Raw genomic sequence first — 18,624 nt, 5'->3', positions numbered from 1 at the left:
TATTCAGTAATTTTGAACCATTTTCAGTTTTTGGAACTTACTTAAGGATTTTTCAAGCCTAATTTAAGATTTTAGAACCAATTTTAGAAACCAAAAATTCGAGGTCTAGATATAAATATGCGCCATTTTTGTTCCAAAGCATCATGGAATTTGGATGTCAGAATAATGCTTGAATTTGGCTTTGTCACAGACATTCAAGGGAGTTTGGGTGTGAGCCCAAGCTTTCCGCAAGAGGGCAGGATGACTCGTGTTGTTTTAGCACAGCCCGCTACGATCCTTCCAGCCTCGGCACTCGATCAGTTCGCATGTTATCCAAAGAACTTAGAATTTCTGCCGCTACTCACCAAATGGCGCTCATGCTCGACTGGTCTGCTTCTACCAAGAAGCTTCTAAAGCAGGTGAACTTTGCGATTGAGAGGCTTGTGATTTAAATATTTAGGTCTTCTGGAAGTTATGGTCTTAGCAACTCTTACTTCTCCTGCAACCACAAATCAGCTGTAACCAAGTATACAGGGTGTCTCATAAGTAACAGCGCAAACTGACACAGGTGAAAGTACACGATAGTAGAAGCAAAAAAGTCTCAGTAAACATGGGTTTGCAAACGAGTCGTTTTCAAGATAATCGCGAATGTGTGATTACAAGCCGCCACTGACTTCATTGTTTGTAAACGTCGTCCTAGTTGGTAAAATGCCAAGTGTCAATGTCAAAATGTAAGTCAGTACGCAGCACAATTGACGTCACTCCCACAGTACGACTAGACTGTGTACTGATTGTATCCATCCTGTTTGATTCCAACGCCACCTCTCGGAAAGTTCTGTTTTGTAAACAAAGAGCAAACCTCGGAACGCGGAAGGAGTAAAGCAGTCGGTGTTTACAAAATGCAAGCAGTGACGGCTTGGAACCACACATTCGAACACATTATTAGCATTTTACTTACTAGGACGACGTTTACAAAAGGCCAGTGGCGGCTTCTAACCACACATTCGCGATTAACTAGAAAACGGCTCGTTTGCTGAGACTGTTTTGCTTCTATTATCGTGTACTTTCACCTGTGTCAGTTTGCGCTGTTACTTATGAGACACCCTGTACAATGTAGGCTGTACACTAGTGATGGTAATGTACCGGAACTAGAAAAACAACTATATTTCCATTCAACAAATGCTCATTCATACTCTCTTACAAATCTCCAACGAGAACCATAAAAGAAAAAACATGTATTTCAATAAAAACAACAAAAAAATGAACAATAACAATTGTGGGTAGGCAACTTATGAATCACACCTCCATAGCCTATTGTGCGCAGTCAATATCTTCTGGCAGTAACTTGGTGATACGGAAAAAAAAATGGTGCACCATTTCTTTAAAATCCATCTAATTGATTGCCACTTGCTTCTCCGAAAAAATAAAAAAAGTATCTTTTTTTCTCGTTTTAAAAAAATGATGTCCAAAATAACACACGCACTATTCTGTGTTTGTCGGTCTTCTTGTCTCACTTCACTGTTTTGCCGCACACTTTACCAGTTAAGGCACAAACTATTGGTGCTAATGTATAACAATACGTCACTTTTGGTTCCGAGTGAAAGCCTTTGGGAATCGGTTCGGGTTTGTGTGTGTGTGTGTGTTCATATGAGTCGGCTGGGTGTGAACTAACACGTTACAAAATATGCATTGTCTTTTTTTGTCTCTGAGTGTGTTTGTGTGTGGTCTAGAAATCTATTCGTTCTCTTGTGGTCTTTGCACTTTTTTTGTTCTTGGTTCCTGTCCCGTGGGGTAGCTAGATTCGACTTTCCAGAAACGATCGTCAGAGGGCCACCCCACGTGGACACCTACGTCAGTGAGTCACGATGACGTCAGGAGCCGATTTGGTCGATTCGATGCTGTACGGACGTCCAGCCTGCTGCTGTTGCTGTTGCTGTTTCTGCTGCATCTCGATGACAGCTTCAGCCCGGAACTTATGCGGTGGGTCCAAAGGTTGGTTGAGGACGGCGGCCAGTTCTCTACCCTTATCGCCGCGCCCTCGGAAGGTGGAAAACGCGCTCGCTGGCTTCCCGAAATTGGTGGGCCCTTTGCTGAACCTCACCGCTGCCGGAGGGGGTGGGGGAGGAGGGGTGCAGCTCCTGTCGCTGTCCCTGTTCTGGAGGAGGCTGTCCCGCGTCTGGCACTCGTTGTCCCTCATCTCGACGCCCATCTCGTTCTCCTTGAGGAACACAGCATCCCCGTTGGACCTCTTGTTGAGGATGACCGGAAGCTCTCCTCCGGGAACGTAGCAGCCCGGATCGTCCGGCGGCTCCGGCATGTAGCTGTGTCTGCTCGGATGCGGCGAGGACTCTCTGCTGATGTTCTTCGCTACGTCGTCCAAACGGCCTTCCCTGGATTGTCTCGCATGTTCCTGCAACGATACAAGCACGTAGTGTTACTCTCCTATAAGCATTTGGAAGATTCCACGTCAAATGAGGCAGGTGTTGGCCTTTGACCTCTTGCAATTTGCCCATTCGTGGGTTCCATCATTATGAACCCATTTTGGAGTGCTCCATGAAGTGGATTTCGCTCGAGTACCAAATAGTTCGCACACTCGACGCTATAGTGGAACCACAAGGAAAGAAACCCGTGCAGAACCGGGGAAAAGGACAGGGGGAAGGAACCTTCAGCGCGGCCAACGTCAGTGTTGCCAGACATATTGAATTTTTAGGGAGAATCCCATAATAAACTATTCCTATGGCACCTCCAACGGCCTGCTCAAAAACAAGTTTCCTGCTCATCTTACTTGAACATGGAGGGGAGATATAGAGTGGAACTCCACCAAGCCATGAAAAGTACTGTTTGAACTGTGAAATTATGCCAAACTATACTCAATTGTGCTAGGGCATTATTACTATTACTACATTACTATTTTTACACGCCTATCCCGCCCGCACCCCCGAGAACGTCGTTCATCCGCTACTATTAGATCATCGGATTTTGTAGAAGATCTTCTGGTTTCCCAAGGAACAATCTCCCGATTTTTTCAAGTCTGGCCTGGCAACACTGCCCCGGGCACGGATAACGGCAGGGAAGACGCGCGAAAGCTTTTGACGGAAGGTTTTTTTCCTTGTGGTCTAGCTATAGATAGCGTACGGAATTGAGAGCCACTTCGCTCGAGGGAAGTTTCAGCCCACAATCATCTCTTATCATTTTTATGTATTACTGTGTATTGGTAAGATAAACTAAACTACATTTCAACATGGAGATTACTATGTTCACTTCAGTTTCAATTTCTCTGCGTCTTTCATCTCACGATCCATATTTCAAGGCTCACTACCACAGACAAATTACGGTTATACTTGTACTGGGCTTCGAGCGTATTTTTGCTTGTTTTGCTTGTCCCACCCCTGAAAGTTTGACAAATCTGGTTTTTATGCAAAACCTTTGAAATGTTTTTCATTGGGCTCGCAAAAATTATCAATATCCTAGAGGTCGACGCCTGCTTGATTTCACGTGGAATCGCCCACTATTATTTTTTTAAAATGAAATAAAAAGTTGCCTGAAGGATTAAAATTGAATTTTTGTAAATAGCAAATGTACTTGAATAATTTGGTACAACTACTACAAAGAGAATAAACAAAACATCAAATTTACAAGAGAAATTACCGAATGTAGTTTCTTTATACTTCTGGAAGTTCGGGGAAGTGTTTTCTCGCATCGTTCATTGAATTTTGTCGGTAAATCATCTATTTTTCGATATAAATGTGTGACCGATGCACGAAAGCTCTTGCATCCATTTACTTCCAGGTGGATGTAGCCTGTGTGTGATGACGTAATCCCGGTCAGTGTTTCCAAACATGTGTTTTTGTAACTGAAGAAGGTACGTTTCCGTAAATGGTTTGTGGGGCTATGTGTCAATGGTTCGTGGGGCTATGCGAGAATGGTGTGTGGGGCTGCGCATATTTTTTTCGAAACCAATTTTCAACTATTGTAACCTATGCGTTACCCTACCTAACCTAACATTACCGGAAATGATTCGAAGGGCTATGTATGAATGGTTTGTGGGGCTACGTAGGTATTTTTGGGTGCAGTGGGGTGGAAACACTGCATGCCGAGTACGGTAGTGAAACTGTGACCGCCATTTTGTGTGTTACCGAAGGCAAAAAGAAACTAAGAAATCTTACTCGATATATCACAAATGGAGCTTATTTCCGTGAAATAAGTGAAATGCCACTTTTAGCAATGTTTCTTAATGCAGAATACGTAAGTACGAATATTCAAATTCAATGAACTAGCAAATTTCAGCTGTCTGTCCTTTACGAGAAATTTACCTTGAGTGCTAATGTACACTGACCCACAATAAAATGAGATATCTATTCTCTGTCCGCCGTAAGCACAGTCACTTTAAACAAATACACGTAGCTCCTGTGAAATTCTACTGCTTGATCCAACGGGGGCCGTACAGAACGTTATGGGATCACCTTCTGTATAACTACGACAAATATATTCATGGGTAAGGTAACAACAGACCGAGGCGACACGTGCAGCTTGTCGTGTCGCTTCGGTACGAAAGATTACATTTATTTCTGAAGGGACACGTGTCTCTTGTCACTTCGTCTGAAGCTCGTTTGCAGTTTCATCTTCCGTTATGATTTACCAAACACAGAAAATGTAACTATGTAGAAATTTCGGACGAGAACTGTTAGCTCGATCAGTACTGGAACAAGGGTCTCTGGTACACCGTGTCGTCTCTACAAACAGAGCTTCCGAAACATGGCGAAACCAGAGATGTCTCTATCTCGTTTGGTAGAGCAAATGTAGTCTTCTCTTCGCCCATCTCTACGTCTTCTCCTCTTTCATCCTTCTTACGTCTTCTCCTCTCTCTCCGTTCCTAAATCTTCACCTCTTCCTTCATCTCTATCTTCTTCTCTTCATCCATCTCTACGTCTTCTTCTCTTTCACCATCCTTACTTCTTCTTCTCGCCCTCAGTCTGTCCTCTCACCTTCTTTATTCTCTATCTTCTTCTCTTTCATAATCCTTACTTCTTCTTCTCCCTCTCAGTCTCTATGTCTTCTCCTCTTCTTCAGCCCCTAGCTTCTTCTCACCGTCATTTCTTCTTCTCCCCTTCAGTCTCTACGTCTTCTGCTCTTCTTCAATCCCTAGCTTCTTCTCTTCCTCCTTCTCTACGTTTCTTCTCTTTCACTATCCTCAATTCTTCTTCTTCCCCTCAGTCTCTATGTTTTCTCTTCTCGAGTCCCTAGCTTCTTCTCTTCCTCCTTCTCTACGATTTCTTCTTTCACCATTCTCATTTCTTCTCCCATCAGTCTCTGTCTTCTCCTCTTCTTCAGTCCCTAGCTTCTTCTCTTCCTCCTTCTCTACGATTTCTTCTCTTTCACCATCCTCAATTCTTCTCCCATCAGTCTCTGTCTTCTCCTCTTCTTCAGTCCCTAGCTTCTTCTCATCCTCCTTCTCTACGATTTCTTCTTTCACCACCCTCATTTCTTCTTCTCCACATCAGTCTCTATGTCTTCTCCTCTTCTTCAATCCCTAGCTTCTTCTCTTCCTCCTTCTCTACGATTTCTTCTTTCACCATCCTCATTTCTTCTCCCATCAGTCTCTATGTCTTCTTCTCTTCTTCAGTACCTAGCTTCTTCTCTTCCTCCTTCTCTACGATTTCTTCTTTCACCATCCTCATTTCTTCTTCTCCACATCAGTCTCTATGTCTTCTCCTCTTCTTCAGTCCCTAGCTTCTCTTCCTCCTTCTCTACGATTTCTTCTTTCACCATCCTTATTTCTTATTCTCCACATCAGTCTCTATGTCTTCTCCTCTTCTTCAGTCCCTAGCTTCTCTTCCTCCTTCTCTACGATTTCTTCTTTCACCATCCTCATTTCTTCTTCTCCACATCAGTCTCTATGTCTTCTCCTCTTCTTCAGTCCCTAGCTTCTCTTCCTCCTTCTCTACGATTTCTTCTTTCACCATCCTTATTTCTTATTCTCCACATCAGTCTCTATGTCTTCTCCTCTTCTTCAGTCCCTAGCTTCTCTTCCTCCTTCTCTACGATTTCTTCTTTCACCATTCTCATTTCTTCTTCTCCCATCTATGTTTTCTCCTCTTCTTCAGTCTCTGACTTCTTCTCTTCCTCCTTCTCTACGATTTCTTCTTTCGCCATTCTCATTTCTTCTTCTCCCATCTATGTCTTCTCCTCTTCTTCAGTCTCTGTCTTCTTCTCTTCCTCCATCTCTACGATTTCTTCTCTTTCACCATCCTCATTTCTTCTTCTCCACATCAGTCTCCATGTCTTCTCCTCGCATTCAGTCTCTATGTCTTTCTCTCTCGTTCCGTCTTCACATCATATTCTCTTCTTGGTTTCTACCTTCTCTTCTCTGTACCGCCCCTTCCTCTTCATCTCTCTCCTCTTATATTCCTCCATCTCTATGTCCTCTTTCCTTCGTCTGTACAAGTTCTGATCTCTCTACGTCTTCTTCTCTTTCTCTACATAATTTTCTCTCTTTGTTTCTATGTCTCATTTTCTCTATCTCCCTGTCCCCTTTAAAAAATCTTCGAGTATGAATTTATCTCATATAAATAATTGTAATGTAGGGTAATTTGGTGGGCAAGAGTCCATCCTCGCTCACCTTGGAGCTTCAGACTCGGCTTCCCCAAATAAAAATCTGGGTACTCCAGTGCCCAAACCCAAGAGGTTTTATTCGGCGAGCTCATTCATCAAAAGAAAGTCAGAAATTCTCCATTCTTGCTCGCAGAGACCAAAAATTGATAAAACTGCTGTACGGGAAGGCAAATCCAAGAGGCATGAAGAACCGCTGATGCAAAAGGCATTCATTTAGCCTGCTGAGTGAACCGAGGACACAAGAGATCAGCGGGGCCATTCGTCTTCATTATGAACTGACCCCTTTCACGAGGCTGACGAGCGTGAGATCTCCTAGGTGTGTGGGGCGGGGCGGGGGGCTTGGGTGACCACACAGGTGAAAGGCGAATAAAGGCCATTCTTTTACAGCCAAGCGTGGAGAAGAGGAAGCCCCGCTTCAAAAAAGTCCATCGGGTATGTGCCAGGCAAAGTTTGCCTCCCTGAGGAACCTCACATCTTCACCCGTCCATCCTAAGAGGTGGTTGAGGTGAGGAAAACCCCGCACGATGGATAGGCTGTCGGATTCTGCACAAAGACCTGGTAAAGATGATAAATATGACGGGAACGTGATGAAGTGATCACCAGGGCTCGGAAACTTTAGGTACTAAAATAAATTTCTGCATGTAAATGTGAGATATCAATTCCGATCATGGCAACTAGAGACAAAATTCTGATTTTTATTTCGTATAAACACACACATTCTCCCATTGTTTATATGTAAACTATCGTTCACGGCTTTTCCAGTATTTCTATGACTATGGATTTAGGCTGTGCGTGTCTGTCACTAGTTAGACAGAGTAAGAAAGAGAGAGGTTAGGATACATAAATTCATACTCGAAGATTTTTTAAAAAGTGGACAGGGAGTGAGAGAAAATGAGACAGAAATAAAGAGAGGAAATTATCTAGAGAAAGAAGAAGACGTAGGGACATCAGAACTTGTACAGGCGAAGGAAAGAGGACATAGAGATGGAGCAATAGAAGAACAAGTAGAGATGGGGAGAGACAAGAAGACATAGAGAGAGAGAAGAGAAGAGAAGGTAGAATCCAGGAAGAGAATATGATGTGAAGACGTAAGGAGAGAGAAAGGCGAAGAGATTGAAGAAGGGTAGAAGATATAGAGACTGAAGGGGAGAAGAAGAAATGAAGATAATGAAAGAGAAGAAATCATAGAGAAGGAGGAAGACAAGAAGATAGAGCTTGAAGAATAGGAGAAGATATAGAGACTGAAGGGGAAAAGAAGAAATGAAGATGATGAAAGAGAAGAAATCATAGAGAAGGAGGAAGACAAGAAGATAGAGATTGAAGAATAGGAGAAGATATAGAGACTGAAGGGGAGAAGAAGAAATGAAGATAATGAAAGAGAAGAAATCATAGAGAAGGAGGAAGACAAGAAGATAGAGCTTGAATAATAGGAGAAGATATAGAGACTGAAGGGGAGAAGAAGAAATGAAGATAATTAAAGAGAAGAAATCATAGAGAAGGAGGAAGACAAGAAGATAGAGCTTGAAGAATTGGAGAAGATATAGAGACTGAAGGGGAGAAGAAGAAATGAAGATAATTAAAGAGAAGAAATCATAGAGAAGGAGGAAGACAAGAAGATAGAGCTTGAAGAATAGGAGAAGATATAGAGACTGAAGGGGAGAAGAAGAAATGAAGATAATTAAAGAGAAGAAATCATAGAGAAGGAGGAAGACAAGAAGATAGAGCTTGAAGAATAGGAGAAGATATAGAGACTGAAGGGGAGAAGAAGAAATGAAGATAATGAAAGAGAAGAAATCGTAGAGAAGGAGAAAGAGAAGAAGAGGAGAAGACATTGGATATAAAATATCAGCCGTGTTTGGCCTGACGAAACCAACTTTAGAAGCGCTCAAACGTTCCCACAAAAGATATGCAGTCTTTATGCTTCTTCAAGAGTAATCTGTAGAACATTTTCAGAAAACTGTCACTTCAAAGCAGCGCCCACAATTTACCATGAGTAAATTAAGCCAAATCTATCACGCTGCAATTTTAAGTACACAACATCTTGCCTACCTGCATTGTCCTGTGATCCTGTATGAGTTTCTTGACGCAATTGAACACCATGGCAAAACACATTCCGAAGATGATAAGGCAGCCGATAACCATGATGATGATGATGTGCTCCGAGGTGATGTCGGGGAATTTACTCTGCTGGATCTACAAAATAATACAAATTAGTTAAAACAGTAGAGAACTTAATGTGGGAATCAAATACAGGGTGGTCATAAAGTCTGAAACCAATTAGATAACTGGAACTTATGTTCTCCACCATCTCAACATGTTTCCTTGAACTCTCCTCAAAATGTGAGCAGTCCATGCATTAGTTATTTAGAAACATTTATAAATGTTTAATTTTATTGTGGCTTCTTGACCTCTCGAACTCAGTCGTCTTTCGTCAGTTCCATAGCTCACCTATAATCATAAAACACTACCATCATTGGTTCGAGACTTTCTGAGCACCCTGTACTGAACATTGTATGTGAGGAAAATCTAGAAGAAATTGTGCACAATTCGAAAGAAACTTCACTAAAGCTGAATTCATTTTTGCAGTAAAAAGCTATGCATATTTCTTCTATGGCATGTTCAATAAGATGTACTTTCCTTTCTATTTTAAAATTTCCTTTAGCAGAGTAACAAATATATTGTAAATTGGGTATGGAAATCCCCACACCGGTTCAAAACATCGGCGTGGTGATATTCACACTCGTTTAAAACACCGGTATCGAAATCTCCACACTGGTTCAAAACGCCAGTGTCGTAATCACCACACCGGTTAAAACACCGGCGTGGAAATATTCACACTGGTTCAACATACCTGGAAAAAATAATCACACACAAAGGAAACCATTGAAACCGAGCATGAATTCAACGATTGGTTCTATAATGTTCCTTATGAGCAGAATCTACTAGAAAATAGACATGTGTAATCTCAACTTGTTCAGAACCCTCTTTGGACTTCGTTTTATAAAACGGGCCAATAGCCCTATTTTCCTATTTCTATTTTCTTTTGAATCTTCACCCCCACCTTTAAAAATGTCAGTAGTGCCCAGGGATCGCGACTGAAATTCATTTTTTTTATTTTAAACCAGAAATAAACAACAATAAAACAATAGACTAAGATTAAAAACACAACCAAAAATAAAACAAGAAAAAAAATTAAAAGGTATAAAGATCAGTTTCACAAAAGCATTACTTATGTACAATTTTTTCTATGTTGCTGATAAAAAATGAATATGAAGTGAATATATCTGTTTGGTTTGAGATTATATTGAACTGATTCGGTAGTCTATGGAACAGTGAACGTTGTATGAGTGAGAGTCTGGGAGTTGTAGTGTGGGAAGTTTCCTTGCTCCATGTTTTATGTCTAGGCACTCTGAGTGAGAGTTCGTGGAGTGGGATGCTGCATCTTAAGTTTGCATTTATAATCTTATATAGCAATTTCATATCTGCAATGTATCTACGAGTTTCTGGAGTATTAATATACAGATTTACAAGCAGATCTCTCTTAGTCAGGTGTCTCAGGGCAGGCACTCTATATCGAACGATGGAGAGGAAAAAGCTGATAACATTGTTGATCTTGGAGGTATGAGAATGGGCAGCCATGTTCCAGATTGGTTTTGAGTTCTGGTTCGGGTCAGACTGAATCACTCTTCGCTTTATCAATTATAGTTAGGCGCTGGAGACCAAAATCGGATAGGTAATTCGGACTCGAACTGGAATTGACGCTGGCAATTTCTACTCCGGCCCAGACGAACCGCAACTAAGGTTGTATCAAAAGGTAAGGTGAATTTCTCTGTAAAAACCAGAGTTTTTTGTGTAGCTAATTAAATTTTTTGTATGTGTCAGATACCAAGGTGATGCAAGTCTGACGGCAATTATACTCTTCTACGTCAACCCGTCTGGTACCTAGAGCAATTCAAAGATGGCGCAACGATTTGAACATTACTCCAAGGAGGAGGTGCGCAGTGTTAATCTTTTTTTATGGGTCAAGGGAAAGAAACCATCTGAAATTCATCGAGAATTGTTGGAGGTCTATGGAGAGAGTGTTATGTCGCAGAAACAAGTGTATGTGTGGTGTAACTCATTTGCAAGTGGTATGAGTAGTGTGACATGATGACAGTAGTGACAGACCAGCAACGTCCATCACCGACAGCAATGTGCGAGACGTGGATGCGATGATTCGTGAAGAAGAAGAGTCAGGTTGCATGACATTGCTGATGCATTGAACATCTCATATGGTTCAGTGAGGAGTATCGTCCATGACCAACTTGACTTCAGGAAAGTGTGCGCGCGCTGGGTGCCCAAAAATCTGAGTGAGGACCAAAAACACCACCGAATGGGCATTTCCCTGACCCACCTCACACGATATGAGCACGAAGGCAGTGGTTCCTATGTCGAATTTTAGTGTGATACCATGTGTCAAACATACTACAGTTTCATATTTTTTTCTATGCATATTTTTCAATAAATCGAAAATTTACCTTACTTTTTGATACACCTAGAAGCTCCTCATGCATTCTGGTTTGCACCAGTTCAGAAACCAGTTTCGGGGATAACAGTTCCGACATATCGGTTTGAGATAACAGTCCACGCCGCGGCGGAGGTGAGTTTTGGTCCGCAATAATGGTTCGACAGACTGAAATTGGCCAAACTACTGCAGAGAATCGGTCCGATCTTCGGAATGCCAGAAAGCTGTGAGGCGCGCAGAGGAACAGTGATTCAATGTGTACAGAGGACAAAAGACCAAGCCGTTTCATTCGAAACACTCGCTGGTGCCATGGTTGCCATATCTATATTATTTTTATTTTCAAGTCGTCGTGGCTGCCGATATATTTCTGTGTTCCCCAAGGAAGCGTTTTGTCTCCGCTACTGTTCTCCATGTACTTAAATGACATATCGGAAACATTTCAATCAACGAATTACCATCTGTACGCTGATGACGTCCAATGTTACTTATCGTTTCCTAAAACAAACATCAATATGGCCATCAAAGCCCTAAACGCTGATATTATGAACGTCTGCAAGTGGTCTCAGGCAAACGGTCTACGAGTAAATGCTGAGAAAACTAAATGTATTTTAATTGGCTCACGGCACCTCATATCCACAACAGCGAAGTCCTCCATCCCGGACATTCTTGTAGACGGAAAACCCATTTCACTATCACTTTCGGTCAAAGACCTGGAAATTGTTGTGGACGAAGACCTCACCTGGAGTGACCATGTGAAGGCCATATGCAAGAAATCTTGCGCAGCATTACACTCACTGTACCGCCTAAAAAAACATCTTACCACAAGAGGTAAAGAAAACACTTGTGGAATCGCTAGTTTTGTCGCAAATAGACTACTGCGACTTGACGTATGTTGACCTCAACGGTGAACTAGCAAGACGTCTGCAGCGAATACAAAATGCATGTGTACGTTTTATTTATAACATCAAACATTTTGACCACCTTACCCCGGCTTTCAAAGACCTAGGTTGGTTCGACCTTTCATGCTCTACAAAATAGTGCATTCAAGAGAACCCCCTTACCTATTTTCACGATTTCAACCCCTAAACGCAACACACACCTTTGCTACCCGTTCACGAAACAACTCTCTGCTCACCATCCCCTCCCACAAGACAGCGTTTTACGGAAATTCCTTCACGGTTACTGCCACCAGAGCGTGGAACGACCTCCCCAATGACATAAGAAACTCTTCTTCTCTCGGCAATTTCAAATCAAAGTTAAGAAAGCATCTTCTGGAGGCAACTTACCAGGACTGAAAACAAGGAAAGACAATAAAATGAACCTTTTCTTGATCTAAATTTGTAGGACAAACACCGACCGACTTTTCTGTATTTTAAGTATTTTTGTTATGTGTGTGTTCATGCTGTACGTGCATTTTTTACGTTTCTTACATCATATATGTGTATTTTTGTGTTTTGTCTTCTTGTGTTTTGTTTATCGTTTTTTTTTTCTCTTTTTGTGTATTTTTATTTTCTTGGGTATTTTGATCTTTTATATTTCGCAAACTGTTAGATATTTCAACTAATTTGTAAAATGTAAAGTAGAGATGGTTAAGTGTAAGAAAAGGCTTGTGCCTTAACTTCGCCATCCAAAAGATGAAGTAAATAAATAAATAAATAGAAATTTGAAAATCAATATGCTGGTTATATGTGCCATTTTGAATATAGTTAACGGGGAGAGTTTAAAGTAATTGGAAATGCAGGGAACCAATTTTAACCATTCTGTATTTGAAGACAGAAATTTGAAGATCGGAATATGCTGGTTATTTATGCTACCGTGAATGCAGCCAAATAGGAAAGTTTTTAATAATTGGAAATGCTGGGTTGTCATATCTAACCTTATTATTTTTAAACAAGTAAGTTGAAAATATGTATGCTGGATATTAATGCTACTGCATATATGACTAAATAGAGATGTTTTACAACACCAAAAATTCAGGGCTGCCAAATTTTGTTTTAATTTTTTGATAGCATAAATTTGAATACAGCCGATTTTGAAAATTTTAAATGATATGTTATTTTTATATTTTTAAAGCTATGAAGTAAAATTAGTGTTTAATGGTTATTTATGGTACTGCGGAAACGATTCATTCATTTGATTCATATATTGTTGTTATTTTGCGTCGCTTTTCTGCCCCTTGTGGCTAATCGCGACGATGAGGATGCATAATGATATGATGAAGGAACATAAATATATACATGGCAGGCCAGGATTCGAACCCGGAACCCCTAACGTCGTAGCACGCTGTGATATCCACTCCGCAACGAAAGGAACGAAAAAGCAAAGCTAAAAATACAGAAAAGCCGGGTTGCCATATTTAACATTTTAATTTTTGAAGCAGAAACCTGGAAATCGATATGCTGCTTATTTATGGTAATGTGGTTTTAAGACAATTGGGGCAATTTGGAAAAGACAATTAGCTGCAATGTTTAACTTTCTGAATGCAGGAGACTGGAAACGGTGTACTGCTTAGCTATCAGAAATCCAACCAAATTGTGAAATGTTAAAAAAGAAAAATGGTATAGCGGTTATGACTCACTTGAAAAGTAGAATGCCGAAATATGCGTGCTGCGAGAATATGGCCTCCCCGAAAGCAAAGAGGTAAGGTCGCCGCCTTGTAATCAAGGGGTCACGAGTTTCATACCCGGTCGAGGCACAGTGGTTTGGATTTCACTTAAAACTGTAGGTCCAGTACCGATTAGCCTAGTTGTGCATAAAGTGGACTTTTAACCAAAACTCAAACATGAACAGGAAAAGTGAAATTGTAATGTATACTTAGATGAACGGACAATTGTCAATGTTAATTACAAGCAGGAACGAAATTCTTGATTTTGTTTTACACATATTTTTTGTAATTCTTTCTTCTGTGCTTCTCCATTCTCTTCTTGAAGAAGTTTAAATGAAAATGATTTCCTTCGTTTAATTATTTCTATTATAAGCCTTCCATAATTTCGAACGTTTTAGATAGTACATGGAACTAACGATATGGAGTTTTTTGTACTTGTATATTGTTTACAATAATTCTAGACATTTTGTAATTAAGATTAACCGAAAGTGGTTCGAAATGATTTCCCCATTAGTTTTCTTTTTTTTCAAATCTTTGAATTCTCGTATGTCACAGCTCACAGGCACGCACAATACGAATATATCTATGTAAGAGAATACATCTTATAAAATGCTTCTTGTAATGACAGAAAGAACGGAACAGCACGCCTAAGTTTAAAAATGAACACCCTAGCCAGAGTTGATATACCACAATTCCAATACAATGACATATCCTTCCCGGACGTATGAACAGACTGTTGAAGTACACCATCCAGCCTGATAGATATGAATCTTGTTGCGGGAAGTTAATGGAAGTGCATGTGATAATTTTTGTGTTGCTGTTACCTGTGACTTTTAGTGCGTTTCGTTATATGTACAATTTTGTTCTTAATTGCATAATCAAGATAAATAGATTCTGAATCTATATGTTAAAACGTTAAGTCCTGAGTTTTGTTCTTTTACTGCAATCTTAATGTTTTCCCGTGCTCTGGGAGGTATCATGTGTATACCAATATACAGTCTCATGTTGCTCATTCTCAATTTTATTGAGATAAAGATATTCTTATGGCTATTAATATCCTATGGTTGAACCTGGCACGGCCGTGTCAACAATTGGCAACACTGGATCTGATTCAATACGGGACGATTTGCATGTGCGGATGAGAGATCATGACGGGATGTAATACACATTGCCACGGAGCGAACCTAGTTTGCGATTGCCAGACATTCCACTGCGGTTTCCTCCACTTCCCTCTTGCAAGCAGCACAACACCAATCAGCTAGCCGATAGCACTGACGTCAGTAACCTACAAGCAAAATATCACGAAACAAAACAGCGATCGTGTGGTGCTCTCTGATTGGCTGTTGGAAAGTTACGGTGCTGTGATTGTGAGATTGTCTTATTTCCTATTTTTAGCGCAAATGTGCTGCTTTCTAATCTAATCTAATCTAACCTTACCTTACCTAACCTAACCTAACGTACAGCGCAAACAAGATATTGTCACAATCACAGCACCGTAACTTTCCAAGAGCCAATCAGAGAGCAAGAAATGAAACCGCATTCACAAGTTGACTGGAAAAAGAAAATGCGCAAACGGTCAACCTTGTCACGCAAGGAGACTGATTTCTTGAACTGGTTTACATTATATTTCAAATCCGAACTAAATATGCTCTGTTTAATTACACAAAGACTGAAACTGTAACCTGAACCTAAACATTTCAGTACTCCCGAACTGAATCTTCCTTTCAAAAATTTCATTTCAGTGAACTGTTAATGTGCCTCGCAGTAAACAAGTTCGGGGGATAAATTTCTCGTACGGACAAACGGATTTCTTCAAATTTACAGGATAAATTACTTACCGAATGCAGTTTCTTTATAGTTGTGGAAGTTCGGGGAAGTGTTTTCTCGCATCGCTCATTGAATTTTGCCGGTAAATAATCTATTTTTCGATATAAATGTGTGACCGATGCACGAAAGCTCTTGCACCCATTTATTTCCAGGTGGATGTAGCCTGTGTGTGATGACGTAACCCCGGCCAGTGTTTCCAAACACGTGTTTTTGTAACTGAAGAAGGTACGTTTTTGCAAATGGTTTGTGGAGCTATGTGTCAATGGTTCGTGGGGCTATGTGTCAATGGTTCGTGGGGGTATGCGAGAATGGCTTGTGGGGCTACGCATATTTTTTTCGAAACCAATTTTTAACTATTATAACCTATACGTGACCATACTTAACCTAACCTTACCGGAAATGGTTCGTGGGGCTATATATGAATGGTTCGTGGGCCTATGCGTCAATGGTTTGTGGGGCTACGTAGGTATATTTGGGTGCAGTGGGGTGGAAACACTTCATGCCGAGTACGGTAGTGAAACTGTGACCGCCATTTTGCGTGTTACCGAAGGCAAAAAGAAACTAAGAAAACTTACTCGATATGTCGCAAATAGAGCTTATGTCCGTGCAATAAGCAAAATGCCACCTTCAGCAATGTTTCTCAATGCAGAATACGTAAGTACGAATATTAAAATTAAATTAACTAACTTTCAGCCGTTTGTCCGATACGAGAAATTTACCGTTCGGGGTAGCGAAACTGAAATTATGTAGAAGCCAATTCAAATTTGAACCGAAATTGAACCAAAATTCCACGCTCACTTCCGCGAGACAGAAACTTGCCTCTGCCGTTTTAGTTCAGGTTCAGGAAAACTGAAAGTACGTCTGAAACAGTTCTTTTATTTCGGTTCGATTTCAGTCGCGATCCCTCTACGCTCGTATACTGGTGCGATTTCGAGCCATACTTCGAAATAATAGAAACCAAGGATTAAAGTTAATGTTCCCGGATCTTATCAGTTAAGTAAGGACTTGGTTCTCAAAGAACATTTAAAGACATCTCCAAAAGGTAAGAAAGCATTTGTAGCTGAGAAATAACCAATGGCGGATGGAAATTCTTCTCTCCAACGACGTCAAGAACTGTCGGTATTCAAAACTTTGAGCCAAAAGGCTTAATTTCCTTTAGAATACGTGCTCGTTCGCACACAATGGTCATGACAAATGAACATCTTGAAAAAAAACGACAATAGATGGCGTTACCAGTTGTAATACATTCTTAGGAAGCCGGTGTCTCGAAGAAGAACCAAAAGGTAACTAATTTTTCAAAAAGCTTCTTACTTTACACTTTGTTCTATGTATTTGGGGAACGTGGATTTCACAGGCGTTGTGAGGTAATGGCTAAACATTTCCGTAGCTTGCTTCTCGCGGAAGCTAAAGCTGTGCTCGAGCTATTTAAAGCAGAACTCTTCAAGGAGTGAAAGGAAAATAATGATGTTGGGATCCAGAAAAAGAAACTGGAGAAGACATAAATGAAAAGTTCGAATGGAGAAATTTGTGGCTGAAGAAGCACGAATTTTCATTTTCCCCGGAGATATATTACCATATAATATGATGTCTAAAGGACATTTTCCCAGGATGGCGACTTCACAGGAAAACTTGCTTTTATATAAAATGATAAGGCTTGCTTGCTTTTATAAATAATACGGTTTTACCAGCAGAAGGAAAACTTCTTTTTGGTTAAGATTCAGAAATCTCACACCCTCTTGTTCACACCTTTGTCTCAAAAACAGATATGTGGAGATTTCAGAAGAATATAAAATATAAAAATCTAACGGAAATAGGTGAGTTGGAAACAATAATAAGAAATCAATATTCACACACACAGAAAGCAGTGCTCGAAATTACTTGACGTAGAATGCGATTAATTTTTAACTTGGTGCCTAACTGATTACAGAAGGTTGTTCGCTTTATATCCGACCATTTTTGACGGGTACTCACATTAAGAGATACCGCGCCGACACCACCGATCATGTTCTATTGGACCCACAGCATTGTGGACTATCGCCCGGCATCGCAGTTTCCATTGCAGCAAGCTCCGGCGCAGGACATGCATGGGAATTCTGTCCCACTCCTCCCTGCAAGCGTTCCATAGACCATCCAGGGTGCGCGGGCGGCGATGTTGAAGACGTCGTTTCAACAGTCCAAATGCGCAAAAATACATTGGACTGGCATCTGGGCTTTTTACGGAATGACACGAATTCCTAATTCCTCTGCTATTTCCTGATAAAAACGTAGTGATGTTCGGGCGGTATGACTCGAAGCTTTGTCCATATGGATCATCACCTGGTTCGCGTCCATTCCATACAATTGTGGGATGTCTCTCCAATAGATAGGTGTCAGAATGGAGTCTTGGAAGTATCTGGTATTCACCTTCACGTTTTTGTCCACTTTGCGTATCATCAACTTACCTTCATATCCGAATCCCGTCACAACCATAAAGGCACAAGGGAAACTTTCCCTGCACTGACGAACAAAGTTGCTCCCCTTGCCGTCAATGTCACGGTATGTGATCGCCCGAATGTGACCACCAGCAGTGAGATGGACATATGGTTCACTCATTTTGACAACTTTCTTCCATTTGGAACCCGCCAGGTACTTTTCATACAGTTTCCTGCAGTTCGTCTTACGTTCGGCAATGTGACACGGTAGAAGGTGGTGTACACGGGTCTTCCGCACACACTTCAACCCGAGGCGCTTGCGAATTGTTTTGCTCACAGTTGACGGTGCGAGGTGAAATCTGTGGGCCATATCACGTTGAGTCGGGGGATTCTCTTGGCGCGCCAATCGACGGACCTCCCTCCGCACTACGGGTGACACTTTGCTTGCAGCCCTTCTCCTGGTGGTTTTCGTTGGTGAATGTTTCGCAAGGAGAGCCTGTTGTGTGTAACGGGCCACAATAGCTTTCGCAGTAGTCACCCCGAGTGTTAACCCATTCTCCGGACACTGTTTCACAATGCGTACGTATGAAAACTTAGCATGGAAAAGGGCCATTACGTAACCCTCCCAATACCGGTTGATTTTCGGCGCCATTTGATAACATTCACTACCAACACTCACGCACCTA

At 41.1% G+C, this 18,624-nt stretch overlaps 1 protein-coding gene across 1 annotated transcript in view; it reads right to left on the bottom strand.

Annotated features, from left to right (window-relative positions):
* Positions 1 to 1,263: 1,263 nt before the first annotated feature.
* Neto (Neuropilin and tolloid-like) overlaps positions 1,264 to 18,624 on the bottom strand; it is a 621,542-nt gene continuing 604,181 nt past the window's right edge. The window contains exons 8-9 of the mRNA XM_083113526.1: positions 8,641 to 8,784; positions 1,264 to 2,389 (exon numbers count right to left, since the gene is read on the bottom strand). Of these exons, the coding sequence (XP_082969652.1) occupies positions 1,832 to 2,389; positions 8,641 to 8,784 (702 nt within the window). The 3' untranslated portion in view covers positions 1,264 to 1,831. The remainder of the gene's footprint in view (positions 2,390 to 8,640; positions 8,785 to 18,624) is intronic.

The sequence above is a fragment of the Lepisma saccharinum genome, chromosome 27, assembly GCF_977018435.1.
Source record: "Lepisma saccharinum chromosome 27, izLepSacc3.1, whole genome shotgun sequence".
Classification (NCBI taxonomy): Eukaryota; Metazoa; Arthropoda; class Insecta; order Zygentoma; family Lepismatidae; genus Lepisma; species Lepisma saccharinum.
The sequence above is the reverse complement of the archived record's forward strand: the minus strand, read 5'-3'. Positions and strand labels throughout refer to the sequence as shown.